Raw genomic sequence first — 27,500 nt, forward strand, 5'->3', positions numbered from 1 at the left:
GGGAAAGCCAGATGATTTGAAAATTGGTGTGAAAATACCATACCTTTGCCAGACTCTTGTGGCTGTTAAACACTGTATAGTATTAATTGCTTCAGTTACTTACATTTCTGAGCTAGAACAGGAAAAGTCAGCCTAAACCTAAGGCCCCAGCTCCAAAACAGCATAGATCTACTGATTTTTTTAAATTCAGATACAATCCAAACTTACTGGCCAAATTAATCCCTGGCATAAACACAGCAAAGTAAGTGGGTCTGCACGATTTAAAGATTTTCAGCTGATCACTGCTACTGGTCTTACCATAGGATGCTGCGAGGTAGCAATGCTTATGCTTATGCTTATTACACTGAACTTTATTTCCCTGGAGAGTTCAAAATAAGGTGGCAAACACACTTTCATTTCTCTGAAATGAAGTTCAAGCCTACTGCAGCATGTGAACTTTCAAAAGTTTCAAAACCTGCTCACACTGGACTGCACGTATTCAAGGTGTGCTGCTGGTTGGAGAAACGTTGTATAATAAGGAAATCTGGTAACTTGGTTTCCTAAAGTGTTAGTTAGCTGATCCTTTTGTCTGGGATGAGGTGTGAGGGAACACCATGTCAATATATTCTTTAGAAGTTGTCCCCTTTCCATTTGGCAACAAGTGCATCAAAACAGTCGTCTTTGCAGCCCCAGCTCCCCTACTGCTACTCAGGTGCTCAAACTGAGGTACCCCAGGAGCACAGTGTGATGGTAGGTGCTTTCCATGATGCTGACACGTTACCAAATAGCAAAAATTAACATTAAAATAGTAATCAGCGTAACTAAACCAAAATTATTTACATCAAGTGAAAATCTGGCCCAATGGAAAAGTAAAGGTAGAATTAGCTTTTCCTACCATTTAACACCAAAAAATAAGTGAAGGGGAAGACCAGAAGTGCTTGAAGAACATAAGATCCCTAAAGGACACATGCTCTAGTAAAATCTTTCTGCTTAGAAAGGTGTGACTAAAGCTGATTTGTAAATGTTCTGCAACTTGTGTGATCACCTCCCCACTCAATGCATACAAAAGCCCACAATACCTATTAAAAAAGGAGTAAACCAAGAGTATTTTATACTCCCTGTGTATTAAGTGGCACACATACCAAAGATGTGGGCCAAGATGTGGGCCAGTGAAGAATCAGGAATGCTGGCTTGGCAAAAATCTCCCCAAGTCAGAATTTTCAAAGAGGCAGTCCTGTCTAGTGACTAGTCTACAAAAGGGAATAACCCCGAATGATAGACTTTTCTGCAGCTGTCTGAAAACTCAGCTGTCTTCCTTTTTTTGTTATTTGGAGGATAAAATTGGAATGGTGAGTTCATTAGTTCGATGATACCAATGATAAAAGAGCAATTTCCAGGTGAAACTGAGCTTAAAACAAAGCTCTTATCCACTTAAAACAAATAAAATCATAAGGGATTGTTGATAATCTTCTGCTGAGTATGGGTTAAGGATGGCAGAAACAAGAAAATTCTATGTTTCATCTTAAAAACTACCAAGGGAAGCAGAAAGAGATTAAAAAGTTTGGATCATCATAGAAGGGCATTTATGTAGAATCAAGAAAATTATAGTCTACAATGTGCTTGGTGTCTGAAATAGATTGCAATTGTTCTTTGTTTTCCACTGGCTCTACCATTTCTTTCTTTTTTTTTCTGTATTCCTTACCTAAATTCAATGACTGGTGTAAAACACAGTCCATACAGAGTTTCTCAAGTGAAAATTCCATATTGCACTTGCATAGTAGTAATCGTTTCTTGGCCAAGACTATCACTGAGGCAAGCCTTATTAAAAATTCATTTTTCATTGTGGATTCCAAAACAGTGCATTTTGAAGGGTTTTTTTTATACACCATCTTTTATCAGACAACATAAAATATACTCTATGTCGCTTGCTTGTTTCAACATAAATCAACCCCCAAAAAAGTTTCTATAGCTCTTTACATTGTCTGGCCTTGTTCATTTGTAAGCCTGCAAGTTTAGTAAAGACTATTTTCTCTGTGTAGGAAGAATATGCCATTTTACATGGAGAAAAAAACCTTTTAAAAGCATCACTACATTTCAAAAATGTATATATTTTATGTTGATGTGCACAGTGTCCTGTAAGCCAGCCAGTAAGTGCTTTGGAAGACACTGGGAATACTTCTGGTTTATACATTCACAAAGAAATCAGGATTTTTCTATTAACTTTACAACCATGTGGAACTTCCGTAACGCTGTAGTCTTTTGTGAAAGTCTTGAATTTGGTGAGGTCTGTCCATTTGCGTTTTCCATGATGTCTGTCTGTCTTCCAAGTTTAACTTTTCAGTGCCTGCTACAGCCCAGTAGTTTAGTCAATGTGAGCTATAAAAGGAGGAAAGAAACAAGTTCGGAGTCCATTTCTACAGAAGAGAACAGTATTGCTTTCTGGAGGGAAAGATGAGTCCTGCTGATCCCTTGAAAGTCTCATTACTCAGATCTGGTGGCTACAGTCAGGAAAAAGCCAGTCATTTGGTTCCAGATAAGGCCTTTCCTCAGTTGCTTCTTGTACATTTAGCTTAATTCCTCATCCCTTATTTCTCAAGCTTTATTCTCTTTCTGGATGAACACTAGATGCCATCTTCCTCACAGATACCTTGGGTGGTTTTCCTGAGGTGAATCATTAGTTTAACATTTTTTTATAAAGTTTATTATGAATGTCCATGGCCTTAATTATAATGAGCTAAAATAATTTTATATAGAACCTACAAAAATTTTCACTTTTGTTGAGTATCCCATCGCTAAGTTTAATCAAAGGCCACCGATACAAAGGACAAAATAGCTTGAACAGTAAAAAAAATGAGATGACTGTTGGCTGACTTGTTCAGGAACAAACACTCTCAGAACCCATTCTTCAGATGAGGCCTAACTCCATTAGGCTGTCATAGCACCTGCCTAACTCTCAGTCATGTTAATGAAGTTATCCATGTGCTTACAGACAGGCACAAGCTTAAGTAAACTGCTAAATCAGGGAGAGCAAGTCTCAACAGTCTTTGGCACATCAAGGTTCTGGAGGGTCGTGTTTGCATAAAAGGAGTTCTGAGGAGGAGCTTTATTCCTCAGCCACACGACTTAATGTTTATTTTCACATGTCAAAACTCCCACTTAAATGTAAAATTTTGTTTCTCTCCAAAAAAACAGAGGCAAACCCAGAAGCAGTGCTGTGGTTTGAGCATCAGTTTGGCTATAACATTTCCTTCAGTTTTGAAATGTGACATGATGGTAATGCAACATTAAAGATGAGCCCAGGATCACTCTATGAACCTGGACTGAGGTTTATTTTTTCTGCTGAAACCCAGCATTATATTAGTTTTATGTGACTCTGTTCACTGCGAGTATTTCCTACAACTTTAATCAGAAATTTCTGGTTTTCCTTTTTCTGCAAACTAGTCCAGGACATCTAATTTGTAGACTTACTAGTCATAATACAGCAGCTCCTAGAAGATCCAGCTGAGATGCGAAGCTCACTGCAGACAGCATCCATGTAAGAGTGGGTCAATTTCAAATGGCCCTCACATGCTTTTACACATACCACAAAGCACATGTCTGTTTTAGGTATGTGGATAGCTTTAGAAATATGTCCACTAAATTATTCAATCACCTGACAAAGTTAGAACAGTCTGCACAGCCTTTCTGACAATAAGTATTAGCGGTGAAGTCACCCAGTGGATTCACCATGTGAAGAGTGTCCAGTTACCAGACTGTAACACTGAGATGGAGCTACGTGCTTCCACAGAGGTGTTAAAACACTAAGCAATTAAACTCTGAAGTAATAAAGGGAAGCTGGTGAGAAACTACAAAAGCTATTGGGTTTTTTGAATCTCATACTAATATATTTTTGTGTTATATGACAATATATTACAGAGCAAGATAAAAATACATAAAAATAGCATTAAAATATGTTAGGCGGAAAAGCATAAAAATAACATAAAAACATAAAAAATTATTTTTTCTCCTCAATATAAGTGTGCTTTGCCGCTTCATTCTCTGACTTTCCCAGAAAGTCACATTGGGGCACTATGTGGGTAATGTAAGTGTGGCAGTGATTGGGGGCTGACAGATTTTCAAAGTGGTTTCATTCCTTTAGTCTCTCCTTCAGATTGTCCATGTTCCCGTTTCAAAGCCTGTCGAAGTGGGCTGGAGTTTTTCCACAGATTTAATTTTTGAATGTTGAATCAGTCCTCAAGTAGCACTGGCAGTAAGTTACTCTAACAGCATTTGCAGGACAATACACAGAAATATGGCAGAGTTTCCTGAGAACTGGGAAGGAAGGGACCCTTGTGACCAAGGTGAAGGACTGTAGTAATTTCTGTTCATCTCTTCCTTTCTTCATGTGTCATGACATAGAGAGAATAGCAGGTGACTACCGATACCTGCAGTAACACCTGTAATGCCACAGAGGTGTTACAGTCCTCAATACTCTTCACCAGTATGTGAAATCACAGAGACATCTGCAAGCCATACTACAAAACAAGTACCTGATATATTACTTTATGTTGACTTCAGGACACAGATTTTGTGACTGTATACTGCAGTAAATTTGGGGCATATGAATTGTCTCCAGCATATTTGTTGACTTTACCATTTACCAATTTAAATGAACTGTGGTACAGCAGTAATGCAGGGTATACCACCATGGAAACGATACTTATTCCCACAGGCTCGCTTCCAGCAATGCCCCTACCCATCTTTTCTTGATGCTTGGTCCCTAAGAGTCTACTCTGACCCTGACTTTGCACAGCAACTTACTTCCAAGAAACAGTCACTTAAGGGCATGCAAGCTACCCGAAACGTGAATTGTACCAGTGGAAACACGGTACTCTTTGCTTGCATTGGCATGCTCAGAAAAGGGCACCAAGATTCTTGTCTCCATCCACTGTAAAACAAGCAAATAACATCAGTGTCAAATAAATCAGAAGGTGCTCTGACATACATGCTTCACCTCCACAATGAATTAAGGAAAATGGCAGGCCTTCTGCCGGTTAAGGAAAATGGCAGGGCAATGAAATAATGATTGTTTTAAACAACTTGTTTACTTATAATCTTCAAATATATACAATAGGTTTCTTTAAAAGAAAAAGCAAATGGAGACACATTGATGTTTACTCCTTATATCTTTCCTCCAGGGCCTAGTAATGACCAGGCCTACAATTTACATCCTGTAAAATACGATATAAAATTTTGGGAGATATTGGTCTGATAGCACTCCTGCTTGTCCCAAAGTAAAGGAAAAGAAACTTTGAGGATGTCGAGAGGCTGTACATAGTGCAAAACCACGGAAAATCAGATTTACTATTCCTATGGCAGGCCTAGAACTAGGTCCCTGAAAACAGCTGGATCCTGACACTTCAATTCACTTCCACTGCTTGTTCTTTCGTTGGCCTCTGGCAGGTTGCTTCTTTCGCTGGAAGCCAAAGTGGATTGTCTTTGCTATTCCCCTCCATGGTCTTCACTTCATCAGACAGCTGATGGTATCTGTTTTCATATGAGCCACCTGTTACAAAGAATTTAAAGTTTATTTGCTTAATACGAAATCTATTTAAAAGAAATCCATGAAAATAGGCCTGGATTAAAACGAAGTAGAGCTGAGGTGAACCAAAATGCACATAAGCTTACATATTTCCTCATCATAAGCAGATAAAAATAGTTGTTTTGCCTGCTGCCACAGTTTCTGAAGTCCACATCAACATTCTTCTCTTTTTTAAACCAGGGGCTCTAACAATTCCTATTCAAACACGACAGTGAAGATACCACATTTTACTGTGCTCTGGTTTAAGTTGCACTTCCTCAACACAAAATGTGGGTTTGACCACAAATGTATTTAAAAAAAAACTTCAGGTGTCCCACTTTTCTGTGCACACTGTGGAAGTACAGTAAGTTCCTCCTTCGTCTGTACGTTGTGTCCTCCCACTTTCAGCAGTTGATTTTTTTCTCTTCTTTCTGATTTCTGGGTTGGATTTCTTCTTGCTGTCTGCAAGAGATTCTTTATTGGGAGGTTGTTGTTTTTTAATCCTTCTCTTTCCTCCCCCTTCTCTGAGGGAGGCATTAACCTAGAGAGTCATGAGGACATAGTAATTTGTCTGTCTACCACTTTAGTACAGTGTTTATCTTATGGATAAAGAAGTATTTCATACACCAAAACCTTTACAATTTCAGCCCTGAGTTCTAGTCCAGTTCATATCAGTACTTGCCAAAAGTCAGTTGCCAGCATTTGCCATTGTCATTTGTAAAATGTGGGTCTTGGAACACACATCATACAGTCAGAAATAAATGGCATCCTCTCTGGTAGTCCTTTAAGAGAGACCATTAACTGAATGGGTCCTGAAATTGAAAATGTCTATTTTTTATTTAGAAATTAAAGATATGAAATCAAAAGCACAGAATGAGGACAACATTCTTTTTCTGGATTTTCCAAAAGGAGTAAATCCACACTTACAGGAGAAGATAAAGATGCTAAGGAAAAAAAACGTAGACAACAATAATCGATTAAACATTCAAAAATAAAGAAAAAAGGGAAGAAGGAAAAAAATCATCCAATTCAAATGGTGAGGTAAAGTGCTCTTTTATGCTCCATTGCACGTCCTGCAGGAACAATAACATTCTTTTGAGAATCAAAACTGAAATCCAGGCATTTTTAGCTCACAGGAAAATATGTGTTTTGATTGAGCATTTATATGAGATTAGAATTCTTAAATATCGGGCTAATTATCCCACATAAAAAAAATAATCTTAGAAAGACTTCTGAAAAGTTACATGTGAATAACAGTTGCAGAACAAATTGTAAACCAGACTCTAGTAATTGTAGCTAGTGCAATCAGACCCTCAGCCATCATCAGAATTTCAATCAGAGGAAGGTAAATCCTGTGCAGTATAGAGGCATGGATGTATCAGTATCTAGATATTTTTGTGCCCTTCATTGCCAAATTGTCTCAAAACCAATAGAAAACGTATCATGACAACACAAAGAAAATGAGAGGCGAGACCAGGAAGAAATAATTATTAATATCATTAACCAATAGGAAACCAAGCATCAGGTAGACTAAGGGCTTGATTATTGGTAAGACTGTAGAAATAGCATGGAATATGTCTCTGAGGCATAGGAAAAGCAGAGTTCCCTACTTTGCCTTTGCTCATTATAGCGATACATATTCATCACTGACCACTATCTGCTATAGGTTGCTATCATTTCAGTGCTGGTTGTTTCCCTGGCTTGAAGGAGATGTGGGTGGAAAAGGAGTCAATTCTAAACTCCACTCACTCCTACTCTTTCTTTACTTGCTTCTGAAAGAGCAAGTCTTATACCCTCTCAATTCTTTTCATAACCGGAGTCATCATCTACAATTAATTTGTTTATACATGTTAGTAAAGAGAATATGTGACAGATTCAGAAACCAGACACAATTCACTTGAACCCAAACCCCTTCTTCAGTTTGTCCTTCCTTTGCATTGCCACCAAAGAAGAGCAAAATAAGCATCCATCATTCTCTTTCCAGGTTCACCACGGTGGGTCTGAGTTTCTGTCCCCTAGGATATTGTGTTGTATGTTTGCACTACCCAGTTTACAAGCTGGTATTTTAGTAGCTGATGGGACCTCCGTTGGTAGATTATTCCCTACTCTTGCTGAAGGATGATCATGATGATGTATTAGGTCTTTCCTCTTGGTAACTACCATGATACTACAATGAGCAAGTATTCACTTCACACTTCTCTTCCTGACAGTCCGTTAGTATAGATCTGTGGTTTCCTTTTAATGTCTAGTTCATTAGATGGTATAAATGTGTGTAGCATTTTTAGCTGTGGTTGAGGAAAGCAGGGAATGTCGAGGTTAAGGTTTATTATGACTGTCATGTTCAGGAACAGAGAGCTATATACTATTTCTGCTCTGAGTCTCTGCACATAACTCCAGTTGACACTGGTGTTACGCATTTGCCTGAAAGCTGTTTATCGCCCTGCGAGTACTCGCTGTTTCTATGGGTGATCAGGACAGAATAGATCTGAGTACCAATTATTTTAAACCTCCTTGAAACTTTCTATGAAGCTGGGTTAAAGAAACGACGGCATAGTATTTAGGAATGTAAAACCCAGCAGATAATAGCTCTGTCCCTAAAACCACACACACACAGACATTACTTCAAGAATATTCAAGAGTGTCATTTATTATGTAGAGGGCACTATACAGTTGCCCTCCCCTGACACCAGCAATACAAGTGCTTCATGAGGGAATAAACCCCTGAAAGCTTGGTTGCAATTTACTTCTTTACTTCCTCCACATAGTAACAATGATAGTTGAATTGAAAAGCATTTTAAAATTCATAAATATCTAAGTAGCCATTATCTAGTGGAAAACATATGTCTGACTATAGGACCTGATCTACTACTCAGTTGCTCCAATTTTAAACTAATGTAACTCTACGGTAATCAATGAGGGTGCTGGTGTGCAACTGACGTAGCACAAGGCAAATAAGGTTTTTAGTACACGTAAGGGTCATTTTGCTTAAAAAGAAGGCCAGCATTTTCATTGTGTGTTTATTATGGGTACCTTAATCCAAAGGCTCAGAAAAAGAGGCACTCAATAACTGGATACTTTTAAAACCTGTTTGTATTGTGACTGACAAAAAGCTGAGAATATTTAGCTACAGACTCCTTTTACGGGGTGGGGGGGAACATGCAGTGTGTTTTTTCTTCCTTTTTGTGGGGTAGAATTTTGTTTTTAAAGTAATCACATTTAGCTGCTTAGTAAGCTAATAAGATAGTGATTTCAGCTAGAATTTGTTTTGATGGTTAAGACAAAGCTTCATAGACTGGTTAATGGAAAGTAAACAGTATGATCTTTGCATGTTCATAAATGTAAACAGTTTAAGACCAGAAGGAGACTGTTAGAGCTTCAGTTTGAGCTATTTTCTCTTCAATTTCACCCAAATCCTCTCTGCACTGAGCAGACTTGAGATTGGCTGAAGCTTCTGGTTTAAAAAGAAATCGTATCCCACCTCAATTTTTCTATAAAGTCTTGAGTCCTAAAGTGTTAATCATTACACTGTGTATTAGCAATGCAAGTGTGGACAGCAGAATCAGTAACTCACAATGCTAAGTTTGTATAAAAACAACAGTCCTCCCCCCTGTCCCCCCAACTCCTGTGCAAACCCGGCACCATAGCCTAGGGGATGAACATAAGAGTAACACAAGGCTCTGGTGTTATTTGCACCCTTCTGATAGCTAAGCTTTTTGTGGAGGGTCCGCTGTGGAATTTCAAAGACAATAAGCAAACTTGCACCAGACAAATAAAGTTGCATTCCTTTACATTTTAGATGTGAGAGATAAAACAGATACAGTGCCGCTCAATCCTTTATCAAGGTGACACAACCCCAAAAAGCTTTGATGCTGTCTATTGCAGACCTCGTGAGGATTTGAGAAGGAAACAAAATCTGATTACTTTGTTTGACTCGCCTTTCTAACTACATGCATTCAGGAAGGGTTTCTGTACAATTCTCTTCCCCTCTCTTTATTCTGTGGTTTGCTTTGTTTGCTTGAGTTTAAAACTGCCATTACGTGAAAGTGTTGCAAGTATAAATAATTTAGAAGACAACTCTGTGGGGATACTAATAATATGTCCCTGCTTTTTCTAATAGCAACTCATTACGGTTCTGAGAACTAGTATTCCACTGGAATGCTTACACAACATCTCTGTATCGTCGATATTGTGGATGTTGACAATAAAATAATTTTGACACCGATTTAATTAAGTGTATTTTCCTTCTTAAAAACGCCCCTTTTGTTTATGACTTGCACTACTGCTTTAAATTCTCTAAGAATACCCAAAGGCTTCTTGAGTGGACAGACAGACGGACAGACAGATACATCCATCTGGTTTTATTATCTTAAGTATTTGGATGTAATACCTTTCCCCAATAAGAAGCCGCAATGATATAATTATCTAACAATGCACAATTACTTCTAAGGGAAATCTAATCAGTTAACAGATGTTAATAAAGACAAATGTACAAAGGTACTAAGTCAAACTTGAAGAGTCCTACTCTGTTCACTCTCATTTAAAGGAAAGAAAAAGCTTTTAATGGGGCTTCTCTTACTTTTACCCCATCATTTTATAAATTGCTTTGCCAACCCTTCATAGCAAATAGTAATTTTGAGTAGGCCAACATCAAAATCAGGTTGTATGCACTTGGTGGTAATGATAGTGTAGCTGCCCTTTCAGGAGTCAGTAAGTCCAACAGTTGAGTCTTTTTTTTCTTTTTTCATACTTTTCCTGTAGTCTTCAGTAAATGAATGGGTGCTGTCAGTCTGAATGACTGTTGCTTAGAGAAATCAAGCTCTTTATCGTGCTACCCTCATCCTGGGGTCTTCTGGAAAGTCATACGGCAGGCAGGCACTGTTTAAAGCAGTCGTAAGTAAAAGCCTACTCGGTGCTCCACACACAACAAACAGCAGTGAGGATTAAACAACTCATGAGAAGTAGTGGCCACCCTCTCACACAGCTGCGTGTTATTTCAGGACTTGGATCTTTGGACTATTCTATGGAGAAAGGTACTGATTATAGATAATCATAAACTGTTCAAAGCTACTTTTTTTTTTTTTTAATAAACATTGCAGAGCTTTATCAGAACCATATTCACATGTTCTGTTCCAAAGTGTAGCTATGTTGTGATGATTCTCAGGGCAAATTATTTAGATGTTAAAGGATGAATAGTCCATTCAAACATAACAGAACTCAAGAACTGGGAGGAAATTACATTTATCATTTTAAAATACTGTGAAAAGCTTCACACTAATGACTATAAGAGAGTCAAAATTACTGATGAGAGGGAACAAGCCACAGCTGCAGCTACTGCAGAGATTGCTTGGCTACAAAATATTACAATAAACAGACCATTGTTTAAAAGAAGTTTGTGTTTTAGACAGTATCATTTTATGTAGATAGGTTTATAACCTGGCGAAAAAAACTGACAGTGAACCCAGAGCAACATTACTCTCTCAGACATTCTTCAATACAAGTCTTACTCCTCTATACTCCTCTAGGACTCCTCACACATTTATTCCCACTGTCCAAACTCCACATCCATTTCCTAGTGCTGCCCTTTCTCTCACATCTCCAGTGTCTTCCTCTCTTCCTATTTCCACTTCAACAGTATGTCTCTTCTGCTTCTGCCTTCATCTCCTCTCACCTTGACTACTGTAGTTCCCTTCTCTCAGGACTCTAAGTCCCAGTTCTCCATCCCCCCCATAATGTGCCAAATGCTGATGCTTCCTTCTCACACACACATCAAAATCACCTCCTACTTCAGGCACTTCAGCAGCCTTCCACCATCCTTTTCTAGATCAATTTCAAAATTGTCTTTTTTAAAACAATGTCAAAACCTACTTCAACATAGATGTCTCTCTTTTTTTTCATATTCTCCTCTCCACTCTCTGTCTAATGCTGCCCTCCCCTCAGTTCTGCAATCTCAGTTGAAAAATCCTTCCTCTCTACCATAGCTCCCATCTAAAGAGCCTTTCTGTATCATTGGCTAGCCATATATTTTCGCCTTTGCCTGTACATACCTCTTAATTTCTCTCCATGGAAACTGGTTTGGGACTGAGTTCATGAGGAAGATTAATACTGTATGGCATGCTTAAGCAATTATTATAGAACTGTACTATATTGGAAAACCAGAGCATGATCTAGGTAGCACTTGGGATAAATTTGGCAGAAGGATGAAATGTTTTTTTTTTTTTTCAGTCTGGATGCAGAACATGCCCACAAAAATTTTCACTTACCATTTTTTTACCTGTATTTAGTACACCTGAAAACGAAGTGTAGGCACCCAGCTTAGCTGCACATCTTTGCATCAGTTTTGTCCTAACAATGATGTACTTGGAACTGTGAGATTTCTGTTTCAAATTAGGACGTGGAATTTGATATTATGATGTTTTCATATTTGTTGTTTTGTAGACCCTAGTTTCTTGGACCAAAGAAACAATGGTCCTCTAGATACATGATTTTTTTTGACTGTGAACACTTGTATCAGGCATCAAAAATGGGGTAGCTAATTGGACCACTCATCTCAGCAGAATTGATTGGTGGTTAAGGGACATACATAAAATACAGCTGGATTCTTCAACTCAGGCTTCTGTCAAAACCCATTTAGAGTGCTAAATTTTTCTTTGGCTATTGATCACTATATTTGTTTGTATTTATTTCACTGACTCACAGAGCTAATGCATTTCCTGAAATGTCTCCGAGAACTCAGGTGAGACACCACAGGCTATGCTGTCTCAGGCTAGAATTTACTACGATTAAAGCAGATGTGGCATTACTAGGGTCTGCTAAGCCTCATGTGATTTATAAAGATATAAAGTATATCTTTTATGATTACGATGATGCTAAAAATTTTGTGGATGATAATATAGTCACATTGGAAAGACTGAATATAACAACTGGGGAAGAATCAAGAAAAGGAAATGGAAACTAACTCTACTAGTTCATCTGCATGGGTGTCTGCATTTGTTGCTTTTATTATTCTGTTTTACATGGATGCAAGTTTACAAGTTTACATGTATAAAGGCATATTTGATTTCAAAAATAGGTAAATATTACAGGATTTTCACTATCAAATTGAAAATGTGTATTGTTCCTAGAAATGTACACATGCCATTGATAATTTTAACAATTCAAAGTGAAAAACAAAGAATAACTTTCCCTCTTCTAACTACTGATTTATCTTCCTAAGTTTTCTTCAGTTTTGACACTGAACTAAAATTAAAACTTTGGTTTTATTCTATTTATAGTTAAATTCTTATCAAATTTATTTTTAAATTCTTATGCACAAAAGCACAATGCTGAACTACTTTGTTTGAAGATGCTCTGTGAATTTGGGGTATTTTTTTTTCTTTTTTCAAGGGCTTTTTTTGTTTTTCATAATGTTTCGATTGACCTTAAATTTTGTGTTTCTTTCAAAGGTTGGTTAAAGATGTTCTAAAACTTGGTTTGAACTTCTTATGAAAGTATTATTATAATATTGTCTTATAAACTAACTAAGCCGCAATCAAAGATCTGTGTAGCATATTTTACAAAATATTTTCTCATTTATATATATGTATATGTTAGACATGTATGTCGTTTGAGTTGCATATGAGTGTCAAGCACAAACCCTGCAAACTTTAATTTAAACTAATCTTAATCTTTAGCCGTGACTGAATCACCTAGCTGCTGCCCAGTCCCAAGATGCCTAAAATCTTTTGGTTCACATACACGTGTTTCCATTGGTGAGCACGCACAAAACTGCTTAGAATGGGATATAATTGAGAAACTTGGAACTGCAACCCTAGCAGTACTGAAAAGTGAGACACTGCCCTGCCCAGGGTTCTTTTATACAGAAAGGACCTCCAGGACAGAGGAGTAGGAACACAAATACATGTACTGTGATAAATAGACAATAACATGTTCCAGAGTGACAAACAACTTTCAACACAAAATCAGCCTTGACTCAGTTTATCTCCCCAGGGGCCAAATCCAGCCGAAGTTCTTGTCATACATCAGCCGTACCAAAGCTTTGCACAAAAGAGGCAAACGGGGTAGAGGGAGTGCTATACTCAATGGCTCATTGGCTAGAAAATTCACTTGTTAAATAGGATATATGTTTGCAGGTCTTCTCTTCGTCTTGATTTAAATCAATGTCTTAGCTGTTCCAAGTGAGTTGAGTTTCCCAATCAATGGGCTATTGAACATAATGCTCCATCTTTACTCTTCTTCACTATCATGCCTTTCTTGTTCTCCTGACTGCCAGTTCTCTTGTGTATGTAACAACTAGTCAGTAGAACAAAATTAAATAAGAACAAGGGCTTGACTCTACAGCCTCTTGGTTAGGGATCCGACTTCAGACGTGTGAGAGTTAAGGGTTGGTTAATTATGACTGTATAATTACTTACTTCAGATGGAACATCTTCAGAATGAGAACTGAAAGGGCTTTGTTCACTGTACTGAATACCTAGGTGATTCAGATATTCTTCTGGGATGTGATAGACCTATGCTCAAGTCTTTGTTCCAAATCAAGCAGGATAGGGAGGCAAAACTTGATCTCCTTCTTTCCAGATAAATAGTCAAATAATTACTGTGTCAGCTATAAAGGAAAGAGATCTTTATCTGTGTTGTTATAAGAAAGAACAGACCCGTCCTAAGATGTCTGTCTCACTAAAAGGATCCATAGGAATCCTGACTGGACATAAGTGTCTTCCTCTAATTTGGAGATAGAGCATGGTTACGGCAGAAAGTACCGCACTGTTAGGGTATGCATATACACAGCAGCAAAAATGATGACAGGACGGGGTGTTAAAAAGTAGAAATCTACATGCCTAAAGAATTTAGGTACTTTCAGAGTTACGTGAGGGCTTTTTTATTATTTTTTTTACAAAAAAAAAAATGTAGTTAGGTATCTAAGTCCACCTTCTGGTGATTCCTGGAACATCTAGCCAGAGACAAGAATTTCCTTGAGAGCAGAGCACCTACAATGTAGACACTAGTGTCAACATCCTTTGCTAATTTTGCCTTCTAACTTGGAAGTTCAGTGAATATTAGGATGGGCTTTGCAGGGCCTATGATGATTTTGATAATGGGGCCTGGTCGTTTTGAAAATTTTCCTTATACATCCGAGTGCTTTACTAGACCAGCCTGAAGTGATCAGCATTGTTGGATACAGCCCTGCATACATCCGAGTGCTTTACTAGACTGTGATCAGCATTGTTGGATACAGCCCTGCAATTACCAGTTTTGTGGGCTCAAATACAGGTTTATACACATATTCTTAGATGCCTTCACCCCTACGCAGTGCAGGAACAATTAGTGAAATTCTCCTGAAAATTAAGCCTCAACACCCTACCAGTCAGAACAGTCAGAGTTAATATTGAAATCCATCAGCAACCAGTTATTAAAATTATGTAAGATCACACACAGAGTTTCCAAACTGCTCTCATAAAGAAAGATAAATATTAGATAGGTTATATAGATTGGCTTTCATTTCGTAACAGATATCTCAATTGTATGCAAAATACGGGATAGTGGAACACATTACAGAACTGGCCAGTTCTTCATTGAAGAAATATGTGCTCAGTTTCAAGTTTCTTTTTGTGGTATGGTTTAATTTTCACATGAGATATTTAAGTGGCAGTGAGAGGCTTCTCCAGCTAACCATCCTTTAACAGAAAAAAGAAAAATACATTAATAGCCCCGTCTTTAGCTGGGGAAGCCAACAACAACCAAAATGTGGTGCACTTGAGCACAGGCTCCTCCAATACTTTGCTCTGCCCATAAGCCAGCTGAGTACTGAAATCAGGGGAACACAGCCTTTCAAGGGCTTCAGAAAGCACAAACCTTCCTGGTTTCTGTCCTTAGCTTGTTCAGAAGAATGAAAACAACAGAGAGAAAAGAAATGGTGTAACGTTCACATATATGTCCTCAGTCATAGCATATCTGGCCATCTAGGACCCCTGCAGAGCACCAGCAAGCTTTATCGCTGACTTGCCAGCTGTACTTTGCAATTATCTCTGGTGAGCCAGCAAGGTAGGCTGGGGAGCAAGAGAGCTGAGCCCTGGGGGAGACAAAGGAGTGGTCAGAAAGGTATGAGAGGCTGGGACATGGAGTGACAGGCTGAGGAGACGGCTCCACAGAGGCTTTTTAACTTTTCCATTCCACGATTCCAAACCAGTTTGACTAACAATAACTAAGACACATGGATACATGAAACACATTCATATACTACCAAACTCTCGAAAATGTTTTTAGAGCATTTCCCCCTGATTCCTATGGGATACAGAGAACAAAAAATGGGATAAGACAGAGTAAAAGCTTCACCAGTATGACACTGGGAAGATCCATGTAATTACCTCTTCACTTTGTCACACTTAAATAATATAGCTGTCCCACACTTGTGCTGCTAATACCTTCAGTCACTGTGGAGCACATATTCCATAACATGGCATGCTGTAGTCTCTTGGTGTCTGTGGTGTTGACACATCTTTAGCTACTAAGCCATTAGACCCTCTGGTTTGGCAAAATTTTGCCACCGGTAAGAATAATTAAAGGGAAAAAATGAACATGATTCTGCATCTACAGAGAGAAAGATTAACATAAGCAGAATCTCCAGTAACCAGACAGTGCAAAGAGCAAATCACAAGGGATACCAGCATGTAGGTATGACTTACTGAGGGGTGATTAGGTGTATCTGGATAAGAGCTATAACATGGAGGGGGGGATGTATTTATACATAGTGTATTATTTATGCCCATTACTTCTAATTGCCTAACTAGTTCTCTTTCCTCTCACGTATACTTTAGTACCCACCAACCAGAGAAAGATGTCTACAGCTAAATATCTGCCAATTATTATGGACTTTTGCTTAATATTCTATTGTTCCACTGACAGCACAGTTTTTAATATATCATTTTATACTATCCTGTACATCATCATTTTCCTGCCTCCCTTAGGGCCCTGGCTGTAATAGTTCTTATTTATTTCCACAAGCTAACATATATGCAAAAGATCTTGTAGTCATGATGTCGCCCCCACCACCCTCACCTCTTCCCATCTTTGTTTTTATAATCCTTTTTGTCTCCTTTTTAAAGTTACAGTATAAAGAAGTGTGAACACAGCATGTGCGTAGACACCTACGAGGGTCAAATACACAGCTTGCTGTGTAGTTCCCTTCCCCATCCATAAACACACAAGACACTCCCCTCCCGCTCAGCAGCATTATACTGCAGCTTTTTCTTGTGGCCTGTAGATTTCTTTTTTTAGCAAATAAACTTGAAAACAGATCAGAAAGGAAATAAAGGAAAACTCCCTCGCTATTCCAATGGGTGAGGCAGGAGTTTAACAGCCCGTGTAGTGACTGATCACCTCACAGAATCTGCTCAGCACCTTCTGAGTCTAAAAGAACTGAATGGAGCATTGACTCTGGGCTGGCAGTGCCGCGGTCTGGTTAGTTGCATCAAATGCTATATCCTACTGAGTAGTTGTTTTGCAAAATGCCTTTTTTGAGGAGAATCTGCAACAGTATAAACTGGAGGTGGCTGCAACTGCATCGCTGTTTCTGAAACAGAACAGGCTTCTTTAGGATCAGCAGTTCTCAAACTTTCAGCAGTGTGTTTCTATAAATATATTTTGGCTGTGTTTTTTTTAAAGTGGGCTCTTCGGATCCAATTTCCTGAGGTCCACTGGTTGACAGGTAGAAAAATACTTATTTTTTTCCTTCAGATTTTAATAACAATGAAAAAGTGTACAAGCTTCATGGTCAAGACAGGACAGTGGGTACAAAAAAAATGTTATCTTAAGGCAAAATTTACTGTCAGGGAAAATGGAACATTCCTTCTGAACTCACGAACTGGTAGTGCATGTGCAGGTTGGTTGTAGATGGTTGCTACAATAAGGCTTCTTTCATACAGGTGTGTTTATGCCCCAGGCTTGCTGGCCACAGTCCATTCCATTTACAGAAGCTGAATTAAACAATAACTACCGCATTGCAAAAAGAAGAAGGAAAAAAAAAAAAAAGGTGAGCGTCAAAGGAGATGCCTGAGAGCTTTGTTAGGGCCAAGAAAAACCCTGTTGCAGTTGTCAGAGCTTGTTGATGTTGCAGAGAACGGCACTTTTTTTTTCTGCTGGATTTTGTGGTTCTGCCTTAGGAAAGAAAGTAAAATAGAACGGAAGAACAAAGTCCTACTCTATAAATCAGCAGCTGCTCCTTGCCAGATCAAAGGAGTGACATTTTTGCTCCTGGACTACTTGTCCACTTTAGGTGCTTGACAGACAGCTAACAGCTGGCCTGTTACATAGTATAGGAGAGTTGGGCTACATCTTCTTCAGAGTAGATGACAAGCTAATCAGAGATATCCATAGCACAGGACATGTGAGTGCACCTTGATCTCTTCAAACATACCCAGTACATAATTGCTAAACACCTTTATGCATATTTGGCAAGTTGCTACTTAGGTAGTTTCCAGCAAAAAGTAAGGAGGAGAATTAGTGCCTTAATCTAATTTGATCAGGGAAGTTAAACAGATGTTACATTTGTTGACAACTCTCCTTTTCGGGTCAATTTAGAATTGGCTAAAAAAATTAATATGAAACTGTTAAAAAGATGTGTAAAATATTTCAATGTGATATTACTCTAAAACTACCCTTTTTTTTTAAAAAAAAAGAAAAGTTACCTAAAATGAGGCCCCTCAACTCCTATGCAAGAAGGTAGATAAGCATATTGTTTTCAAGACTGCTGGACCCTCATTAGTTTTGAAAATCTTTTCCTATGAGTTTAAGAGGATAAATTAACACATCTTAAAACATATGAGTTAAGATTTTATAGGTGATCTGTTATCTACTTTTAACATGGATGTCTCTTAGCCAGCAAATCAAAGCACACGCCAAATTAGCTGAAATTGTATTTAGCATCTCCGCAAGACGTATGTATACAAACCTGGAATTTTAATGTCAGTAGTAAAAATTTCAAAGTGATTCAGTTTCTAGTTGATTCCCATCTGCAATAAATCAAGTACAGGATGAGGTTATATACTACAGCTTATGTCTATTGACTTTGCATTTTATCTGTAAGATATGAATAGCTAAGGAAGTATGTCTGTTTGTCTCCTCCCTTCCTTTCAAGTATCTTTAAAAGACCATTTTTACGGTGCATGATAAATAACCGTATATGAATAACCTGATGGCACTCGTGAAGGTCTAACAGCCCTCACCCGTGTGCGCCAGGCGGCTTCGGGGGTGACTGCCTGTACGGAAAGGCGCTCGCTCCCCACCAGAAACACAGCGGGGGATAAGGGATGGCCCTTTCCCACCTAAGCTGAGGTACCCCAAGAGGGGGTGAGGAAACCTGTGCCCACCTGCTGGGGTGGGCCGGGACCTCCGCCTCGCCTGGGTGCAGCCAGGCACACAGGTACCTCCTCGCCAGTGGGGTGTCACGGCCTGCCCGCTGCCCAGGCCGGCGCAATGCCCACAGAGGCACCCAGTTGAAACCGCAGCACGGCCATTGCCCTACCCGGCTCTCTGGGTGCGGAGGAGGCAGCCGTGCCCCTGGGGCAGCGGCACCCCCAGGCCCCGGGCCCAAACCCGGGCCCGGCAGCGGTGCTCTGGCCCCACCTCATGGCGCCCAGCTGCACAGCGGGAGGCTTCACCTGGGGCCACCGGAGGCTGAAACCCCGGGGCGAGCCGGGTTTTGCAGCCAGGGAGTGGTGTCTCTCCCGTTGCCAGCAGCACTGGGCGCCGTCCCCAAGCGCAGGCTGGCTTCGGCCTCGGGGCTGGGCCCTCGCCCCCAACCGCAACTGGGGCCTCCTGGAGCTCTGCCTTCGTTGCAGGGAAAGGGTTCTGTGCCCAAGCCCCTGCCCCAGGAGCAAAGGCAGGGTGGCTGCCCTGGGGTTTGTGGCGGCCGTGCAGGTGCTGCCGGTGACAGGCACCGGGGCCTTCCTTGGCAGAGCCACATCATTTCCCCGCGCTCCTGAGAGGTAACCTGGTAACCGGGAGGTACATGTTTAACGAGACGGATTTTCTCGGAGGTGAATAGGTGCCCATCTTGCCAATTCTCATGATTTTATCACAAGGCTCAAGTTATTTCATGTTAACTTGAGGTCCCAGCTCCAGGAGACAATGTTTACGTGAGAATCTTTTCAAGTAAGTTTCTAGATTTTGTGGCTGAGAAGAGCAGTTTAAAAATGTGGCGCAATGATTGAGAAACTTGCAAAGTAAACACAGAGAAGAGTGCTGTTTAAATTTCTGCTTTTTTAGGACGGTCTCACAGTTATGGGACGAGCAAATTTCATGATTTCCAACAATTGGCAGCTCCGAGTAGCATAACGTATTTTTAGGAGCTCCAACATAAACATACAAGATGCGGCAGAGGTCTTCAGGACGGTTAGTGCCTGCCTCGGGCTGCCTCAGGCACCCAGCTCAGTTGCTCTCTGTCATCTTCTGGAGCCTTCTCTCCACCAAACGTGGACGCTGACTTAGATCCTCTGACTCACACCTTTGACAGATGTGAGATGTCTAAATTAGCTTAAGAAAATCAGTTTAAACAGCCCATAAACCCTTCTCTAACAAGGCTGTCCAAAACTATGTGAAGTTTTGTCAGGGAATGAACTTGCCTGTCCCTCCCTCTTCCTCTCAAAACCAATTGTGTGAGTGGCTCCATTTCTCAATATTCATGACTTAGGGAAGCCTTGTTTAGATGGCTCCTTTCCAGGTGACTAACTCAGCTTTTTTAATTTCCTATAAGGAATGCTGCAAATAAGAGTTGGTAACCAGGTGCGGCATAGATTCAGTGAAGCGTAAACAAGGGCTTTTTCAACTATTTTTGTACACACAGGTACAGAAGGACGCCGAAACCTAATTCTGTCAGTTTAGAATACATATTGGAGGGAGAAGTTTAATAAACTAAGATAACTAGATTTTACTTGATCAGATAAAAGTTTGGGTGATAGACAAAGACTGCGGGGTGGGGTGTGTGTATTGATAACACTAATTCTGCAAATTAGTCCTTTCTAATGCATTCCTTCAGACTGCTCTGATCTGCTCAAGACTTCTGAAATGATTCTTTCAGCCTGGGAAAGAAGTAATTTTCTAGGGTACTTATGAAAACATTTTTTGTGACTTAGATATAATATTTCATTGGTTATTTTCCCTTCCAAATTAGGGCATTCTTGGGCAACAAGGGATCAGTGTACTATATGCTCTTGAACTAAACTCTGACATGTTCATACTCCAAATACTGAAATATCATTTAGGCAAAGATTTATTTTCCCATCCAAGGTGAAAACGTTTGGATTACTTTTTTAGAATGCATTCTTAGGCTCTTACTCAGCAAAACATTGAAGCAGGTGCCTAAACCCCATTTATTCATCAAGCTCAGCTCCCATTTACTTAGGTTTAATAAGAGCTGAGCTTCTCAATTTGGCAGTTTTTTTAAAAATCTTGCTAGACTGTTCCTCTGGATACCTAAAAATTTTGAAAATTAGGCTTTATATTCAGATGACAGAAAGTAAACAATTGTTACTTTTATTATTATTTCTATGACTAAGCCTGTGACAATGTTCATTTGGTATCTCTGTTCTTTTCAAGCGAAAGAGCAGAAGTGTCTTTTTGGGCTAAAATCTAAATTGAGGCAAAACTTCCCTTGTCATTAATCCTTTTAGAGAACTGATTGTGAATTCATCTCAAAAATTTGTTTATTTCTCTGTTTTTCACATAAAGAATTGAGAACCTATTTGTGCAGTGGCTGGTTTGTTAAATAAATGCAATATTTTAACACCTTATTTTCTGGGATGGATATTTTAATGGAAATCCAGATTGATGACTGATACTGGAAAGTTTTGAGTTGTACATGGTGGCTCCACGTTGTTCCTCAGTCTCTTAGAAGCAGCAGTGTACTCTTCTGCGGGGGACTGGTTCGGTTTTGTACCAGCTCATCTCACAGGAGATCTCAGATGTATAGTCGAGTGACTGGAGTTAAATACCACTCTCTGCTTGAGTTCAGATTAGACTCAAGTTGGGAATGAATTGTAGTTTCCTAAGCTTTCACGCAATTCATCCTCCTGAAATAAGACCTGTTGTGATCCTACGTACATAAAGTAAATTTTCCATTATAGCCACAAAGAAAAGTTGGCGATGTTTCTAATTCTGATTACCAGTCGGTACAGCCACTAACAGTTCCTATCAAGAACTAATCTTACTCAGATTCAGTTGTGGAGTGGTCACAGTGTTTTGAAATACGCATACAGTATGTATAAAAAAGACAGTGGAAACAACAACAAAATTATTTTTGAATGTGTCAGACTTGAGCAAGCAGACTAAGAGATCTCTATTTGCTGTTTATTCTCCTTTGCACTTTGCAGAAATATCTCTCTGTGATTTTATCTGAACATTATTTTTTATAAAAATAAAATGTATTATGTAAATGTGAGTTTAACGTCATTTGATATGACTTGAGATAAAATATGATAAATATATAAAGAAGATTAATTACAGGACTTCCTTTAAAATACAGACTACATGTTTATTTTGGACAAAGAAAACGAAGGCTCTATTTGAAGAGATGCAATTAAATGCATATATTTAGATTATATTGTCATGCTAATTAGCAATGGTAGGAACCAATTAGGACTAGGACTACCAAATCACCAGACTAGATTGCATATTCACTAGTATACCTTTACTGCTCTACTGTTTTTTTGCCGGAAGCAGATAAAAATGAAATGTGTTCTTTTGAAAGTCCATGTTGTTGTGCATTTTGAGCCAAATCTTGTTCGTTGCACTTTTATAAGTTGTCCCACAGAAGTTACCGGAACTACTTGTGCTATAGGAAATATATGTGGCTGCTTTGGGTAGCAATTACAGAAAAATACAAGATGGAAAAAAACCCTTCTTTTGATTCAAACGACTATTGTTTGAATGAGCGAGGTCGGTAATCTGTCATTTGCAAAATGCTGGAAGTGAGATTTTCATTAAACTCGCTATGTCTATGACATGTATTTCTCAACATTACGCACCTCATTTATCATGCTGGAATGAGGACCAAGTGCCATATGAATGTAGAGTTTGTGAAGGTATCGGCTCACAGCCCTGGAGGCTGATGACCCCTCTTTATCTACACAGCAGGTAAGGCACAAACAGTGGCAACGTGAGCTCTCTTTGCGGTCCCCTGCCAGTGTGCCTGACTGCTAAGCTGGGGGAACAAAGGAAAGATAGCATATGGATAGCAGATTGTAGGAGCGCTGAAAGAGGACTGAGGAAATCTATGTTGGGTGTGTGGCTCTGCCAAAGATCTCTTGTATGACTTTGGCCTTGTCACTTAATCTCCTTCTGTCTCCGTTCCCCTTCACAAACAGGGAGACGGCGTCTTTCCTCTCCCTCAGGCTTTGCCTGGAAATCTGTTCAGACTCTGAGTTCTCTTGGACAGTGCGCTTGTGCAGCGTCGGGCGGAGTAAGGCTGAGCTTCATTGGGTCCTCTAACTGCTGCTATCATCCAAATAATAGGAATTACTATTAACAGAAGAGTAACAAAGAAATCCATGTCTTGTTGATAGATTTTACTCATCTTTTCAGGCCATTCAATCTTTGGCCTCTGGGTGAAGGGTATGAACAAGGCAGGCAATTAGTGTCAGGAACAGAGCTGTGAATTCTTCTTTTATAGGGTTCCAAATAATGCTGGTAATAGTGGCATTGGTGTTCTCTTTTTTCACCTGTCTCTTAATGCCTTTTGAAGACATTTGTGCCAAAATAACATCACAGTGTTTCTGCAACACACGAACTGAAGTGCTGTGCAAAAGGCTATATTTTGCTTTACTTTGGCCCTGGAGATGACTCCCTGAGGGATTCAAAAAAGCCCTCAAAAAAAGGTAAAGGCTAGGGCAGGGACTGTGGTTTCTACGTCTCTATTATGCACTGTGCATATTTATGGGGCAGTATAAAGAATAAATAATAATCCACAAACACTGCATTCTGTGCCCTTGTCTACCAATTGTGCTGATGCATTATGTGATGTAGCTACTGCTGATGAAACTAGGATCTGATTTTTAGTTTCGCCCGAAATGTATGTCTGGTTTGCACCTGCAATTTCACAAATATAATTAATTTCATGTGTAATTTTTCAGACATACCCACTGGTGGGTATAACCGATGCTGTTTATGGACAGGATTTTTCAGAGAGGCTGTAGAAATGGAATTTCGAAATGATCTGGATGCCTAAAGCCTCTGTGCTCCTATATCTCTCTAAGTATATGACAGAGCATCTTCTCTTCAGACAAAATGTTGCTGGTCTAGACGACATCATTTGCACCTGCAGTTACGCATATGTGCAAAAGAAAAATGGAGAAATAGTGAAATCAGAAATCAAAGCCAAGCGCTATTTTTTGCAAGATTTACTGGATAAATGTAATCACTATTATCACTATTTTTTTTTCTGTAAGGAAACAAAGATTGGGGGACTCACTCATAGGGCTTTAACTCTCATTTCCAAAACAACTAGTGAATTACCTCGATGTAGAGTTCACAGTGAAAGGCTGGCTTTATTCACATCAGCGGAATGAAATAAGGCCAAGCTCTTTTGGGAGTGAATGGCTGGGCAAGATTGGGTTTTCCACACCAGTCCCAAAAGGCGTACTCTGTGGAGGCTGTCGAACGCATAAGACTGGAGTGGAGTATCCCAATCTGCTGCTCACAGAGGTAAAGCAGTTGTCACCTGAAACCCTGGAGGACTTAGAATTTTCTTAATGCTCTGCCTTGTTGTGCGAGCCCATTGAAAGAACACTTCAGAGGGCACCCATTTCTTGCTAATGTAAACTTTCTGAGGAGTATCCAAAGATATGACCTCTGGGTGAACCTTTAACCTTCCCCTTAATTATTTGTTTGAAGACAGTGTCGAGTTCTCCCGCTGAGAGCCAAGGCCCATAATGCTTCGCAGCCCTGTGAGCCGGGGTGTGTGTGCAGGGAAGTGGAGAGGGACATAAATAAGGGGACCACCAGATGTAAATAATAAAAGTGCTTGGGCTTTAAATAAGAAACGAAAAAGCAATTTGGTTTCCCCAAAGAGTGGCCTGATTGAAGAAAAGGGGTTAGTAAGACGGAAAGCGTGTGCATGTGGGGGGATGTTTCTGTTGTCTGTGATTTTTTACAGGCCTAAATAAGCGTTCATTCCATTCTTTAAAACCTTGCCATCTGTATACACCATTAGAAGCTCATAGGAGAAGAGAAAACAGTCTTATCAGGCTTTCCTGTTAATCTCTATTGGCCTTAACTTCAGCTGATAAAAGGCGTGCTGGATGGAGGAGGTTCAGGTCAGGCTCCATTTGGTCAGCACGGTAATGTTGCTGGAAAGTAGCTCAGCAAATTAAGTCCTATCGGGGACCTTTGTCTTTGAGGACGGAAGCACGCCTCGAAATCACAGCGCAGGAGTAGGAGATGCCTTTGCTGCGCCACAGTCAGAAGGGAGTAAACAACTACATCGACTGTGTCTGAGTTTTTCTTTCAATACCTGAAGTCATGACTAATTCTGAGGCAGGATGACATTTCTGACAACTGAATTATACTTCTCCTAAAGAATAAAGAACGTCTTTTGGATGTAAGCAGAGAGATGCAAAAGAGCCCTTTAGTGTTATTTGTAGCATTTATGCATCTGTCTAATGAAATTTCCACGACTGTGATTACGGAAGATGCAATCGAAGGTGTGCCACCGTCTCTTATTATCTGCAGAGGAATTTAGCCGGGGCCGGGGGGGGGGACGGGAGAGAGGGAGGGAGGGAAGGAGGGAAGCGCGACAAAAGGCCTTGCGGAGTTGATGCTATATAAAGGCTAGCAATTTGCTAAATGAGCAGATGAACTTAGTTTTCAGTTAACTGACTGAAAGACTTCACGAGGCATTGGATCGGGCCCAATGGCAATTATTGGAGGCTGGTTTGGATGATGGGCATGTTAGTATTTCTGAAGAGGATTAAACACTAGTATTCAACTTCATTAGCACTCCTTAAGGGTCACCAGCCGAAAGCCTGAGCTGTGAAATAGCACACAAAACCTGCGCGAAGGCTCCCCAAGTGTTCTCAAACACAAAGAGGGGGGACAAAAACAAGCGTGGCTCCTGAGTGATAGAAAATTGCCCTGTTTTGAAAGAAACACTGTGAATAGGCAAGTTTCAAAATTATTTTAGGGAAATTAATTTGGCTTAGCTTGTGCCGATGTGGATCGCTGCGCATTAAGCTAATAAGAAATATGCAAGCACTTATTTTTGGATTACCAGCAAAATTAAATCCAGGCTCTGCAGCCAACTAACTGCCTTTACCAGCGCTCAAAAGCCGCGGCAACCGCCCTGGTTTGAGATAAAAAAAAAAAAAAAAAAAGAAAAAAAGGCTATTTTGGGCCTAATATTAACCACATGTACCTGCGACCGGGGGTTTCTAACGAGTTGAAAGGTGCCTGCGTTTCGGGCAGGCGGTGGCCTTGCGCAGGGTGTCCCCGGTCCCAGCGGCAGAGGTCGGCCCCAGCTGGCACTGACCTCCCGACGACCCCCTCCTCTGCGGGCTCCGACCCCGGGAGCCGCAGAAGAGCAGAAGTCTTTCTGGGCCGGCACTTATTGCCGCTGCGCTGGTGATAAAACTTCAGACAGCCTAATTGATGGCTTCGCTGACCTAACGATACCTTGTGAAAGCACGGAGTGGCAAAGCCTGGTCCTCATTTATGGCCAGCTGCAAGGGGAGCTGGAACCCGAGGACGGAAAGGAGGCGGGGGGAAAGTCTCCCAGCCTGTGAACTTTAACCAGGTTCTGAGCCGCTCGAAGAAGTTAAAGAAACAATTGTCTTTTAACACAAGTTTTCGGCCGTATTTGCTTGTTCAAAGCCTTCTGGCAAATCCAGCTTTAAGCTGGCTAGTCAGATAAGCATGTTACCGGTTACAGTTTCTGAGCACTTAGAGGAAAATCCTTTAAAGTGAAATTATACTCTTTTAAAAAACCAACGCAAAGGAAAATACGTTGCCGCACCACGCTAAAATCCTGCCAGTTTTAAAGCAGAGGTGTTCGCAACACAGAAGCGAGCTGATGAAAGGACTTCTATTCTTTGTATTCTGTTGCAGGTTTATTAATGCCAGAAGAAGAATAGTACAGCCTATGATTGACCAGTCAAATCGAGCAGGCAAGTTCCAAGTAGTATCTGTATTCAAGTCCCACAGGCGCAAATCCTCATCAAGTTATTCTTCAGGAGTCCCATCACCTGGTAAATAAATGCTCCAACCAGGCATTCTGGGAGATTATTTTTTTTTTCCTTATGTCCCCAGAATTCCGTTGTAGGAAGCAACTTCACTAATTGGTGCTAATTGGAGATTTCCCACCCTGACTCTACTGAAACTGCTTTTTATTTTCTCTCTGAATTGGTAATTGGGTACAAGTAGTAGTGCCACAAGCAGTTTGTTTGACTGTGAGCTCTTGAATTACTCATTGCTTGTCTGCGTCCAATCAGCAGGACAATCTCATTTTCTTGCTACCCACAACTCCTTGGTGTATGCATTGCTTTCACTTCTGGAAGGCGAGCTGTAAAACTCATTGTATCCATTCATTTGCTTTGACTATTCACAATATGCTACTAATGCGACATGGTACCATACTGCCAGAAAATATTAAAAGATTATTACCTTTGTTTAAGAATGCACCAGATACGTTCCCAGTAAAACATATGATTTTTGTAACAATACCTTTTCTACGTTTCTACACTCGGAATATGTAACTCTTTACACAACAACTGGTGCCGTGTTAATCATTCCACTTTGTAATATGCCTTTCCTCGGCATACTAGGGAGTTGTGGTTTCCTGCCATGAGGTTATGGGATAAAACTGTTCTCCATGTGGTGATGACTGTTGTCACTAACAAGGGCTTTAACTTGATGGTGATTTCGCCTGCTGCTTCACTTTAAAGGTTTTTGAAAAGGTTATTAATCCTTTGGGAAACTCTTC

The 27,500-nt window shown here is 40.0% G+C and overlaps 1 protein-coding gene across 1 annotated transcript in view; it reads left to right on the forward strand.

Moving 5' to 3' along the window:
- Window positions 1–27,500, forward strand: part of MEIS2 (Meis homeobox 2) — a 177,987-nt gene that overhangs the window by 144,714 nt on the left and 5,773 nt on the right. The window contains exon 10 of the mRNA XM_009886999.1: window positions 26,627–26,685. Within this exon, the coding sequence (XP_009885301.1) occupies window positions 26,627–26,685 (59 nt within the window). The remainder of the gene's footprint in view (window positions 1–26,626; window positions 26,686–27,500) is intronic.

The sequence above is a fragment of the Charadrius vociferus genome, unplaced genomic scaffold, assembly GCF_000708025.1.
Source record: "Charadrius vociferus isolate BGI_N301 unplaced genomic scaffold, ASM70802v2 scaffold14, whole genome shotgun sequence".
Classification (NCBI taxonomy): Eukaryota; Metazoa; Chordata; class Aves; order Charadriiformes; family Charadriidae; genus Charadrius; species Charadrius vociferus.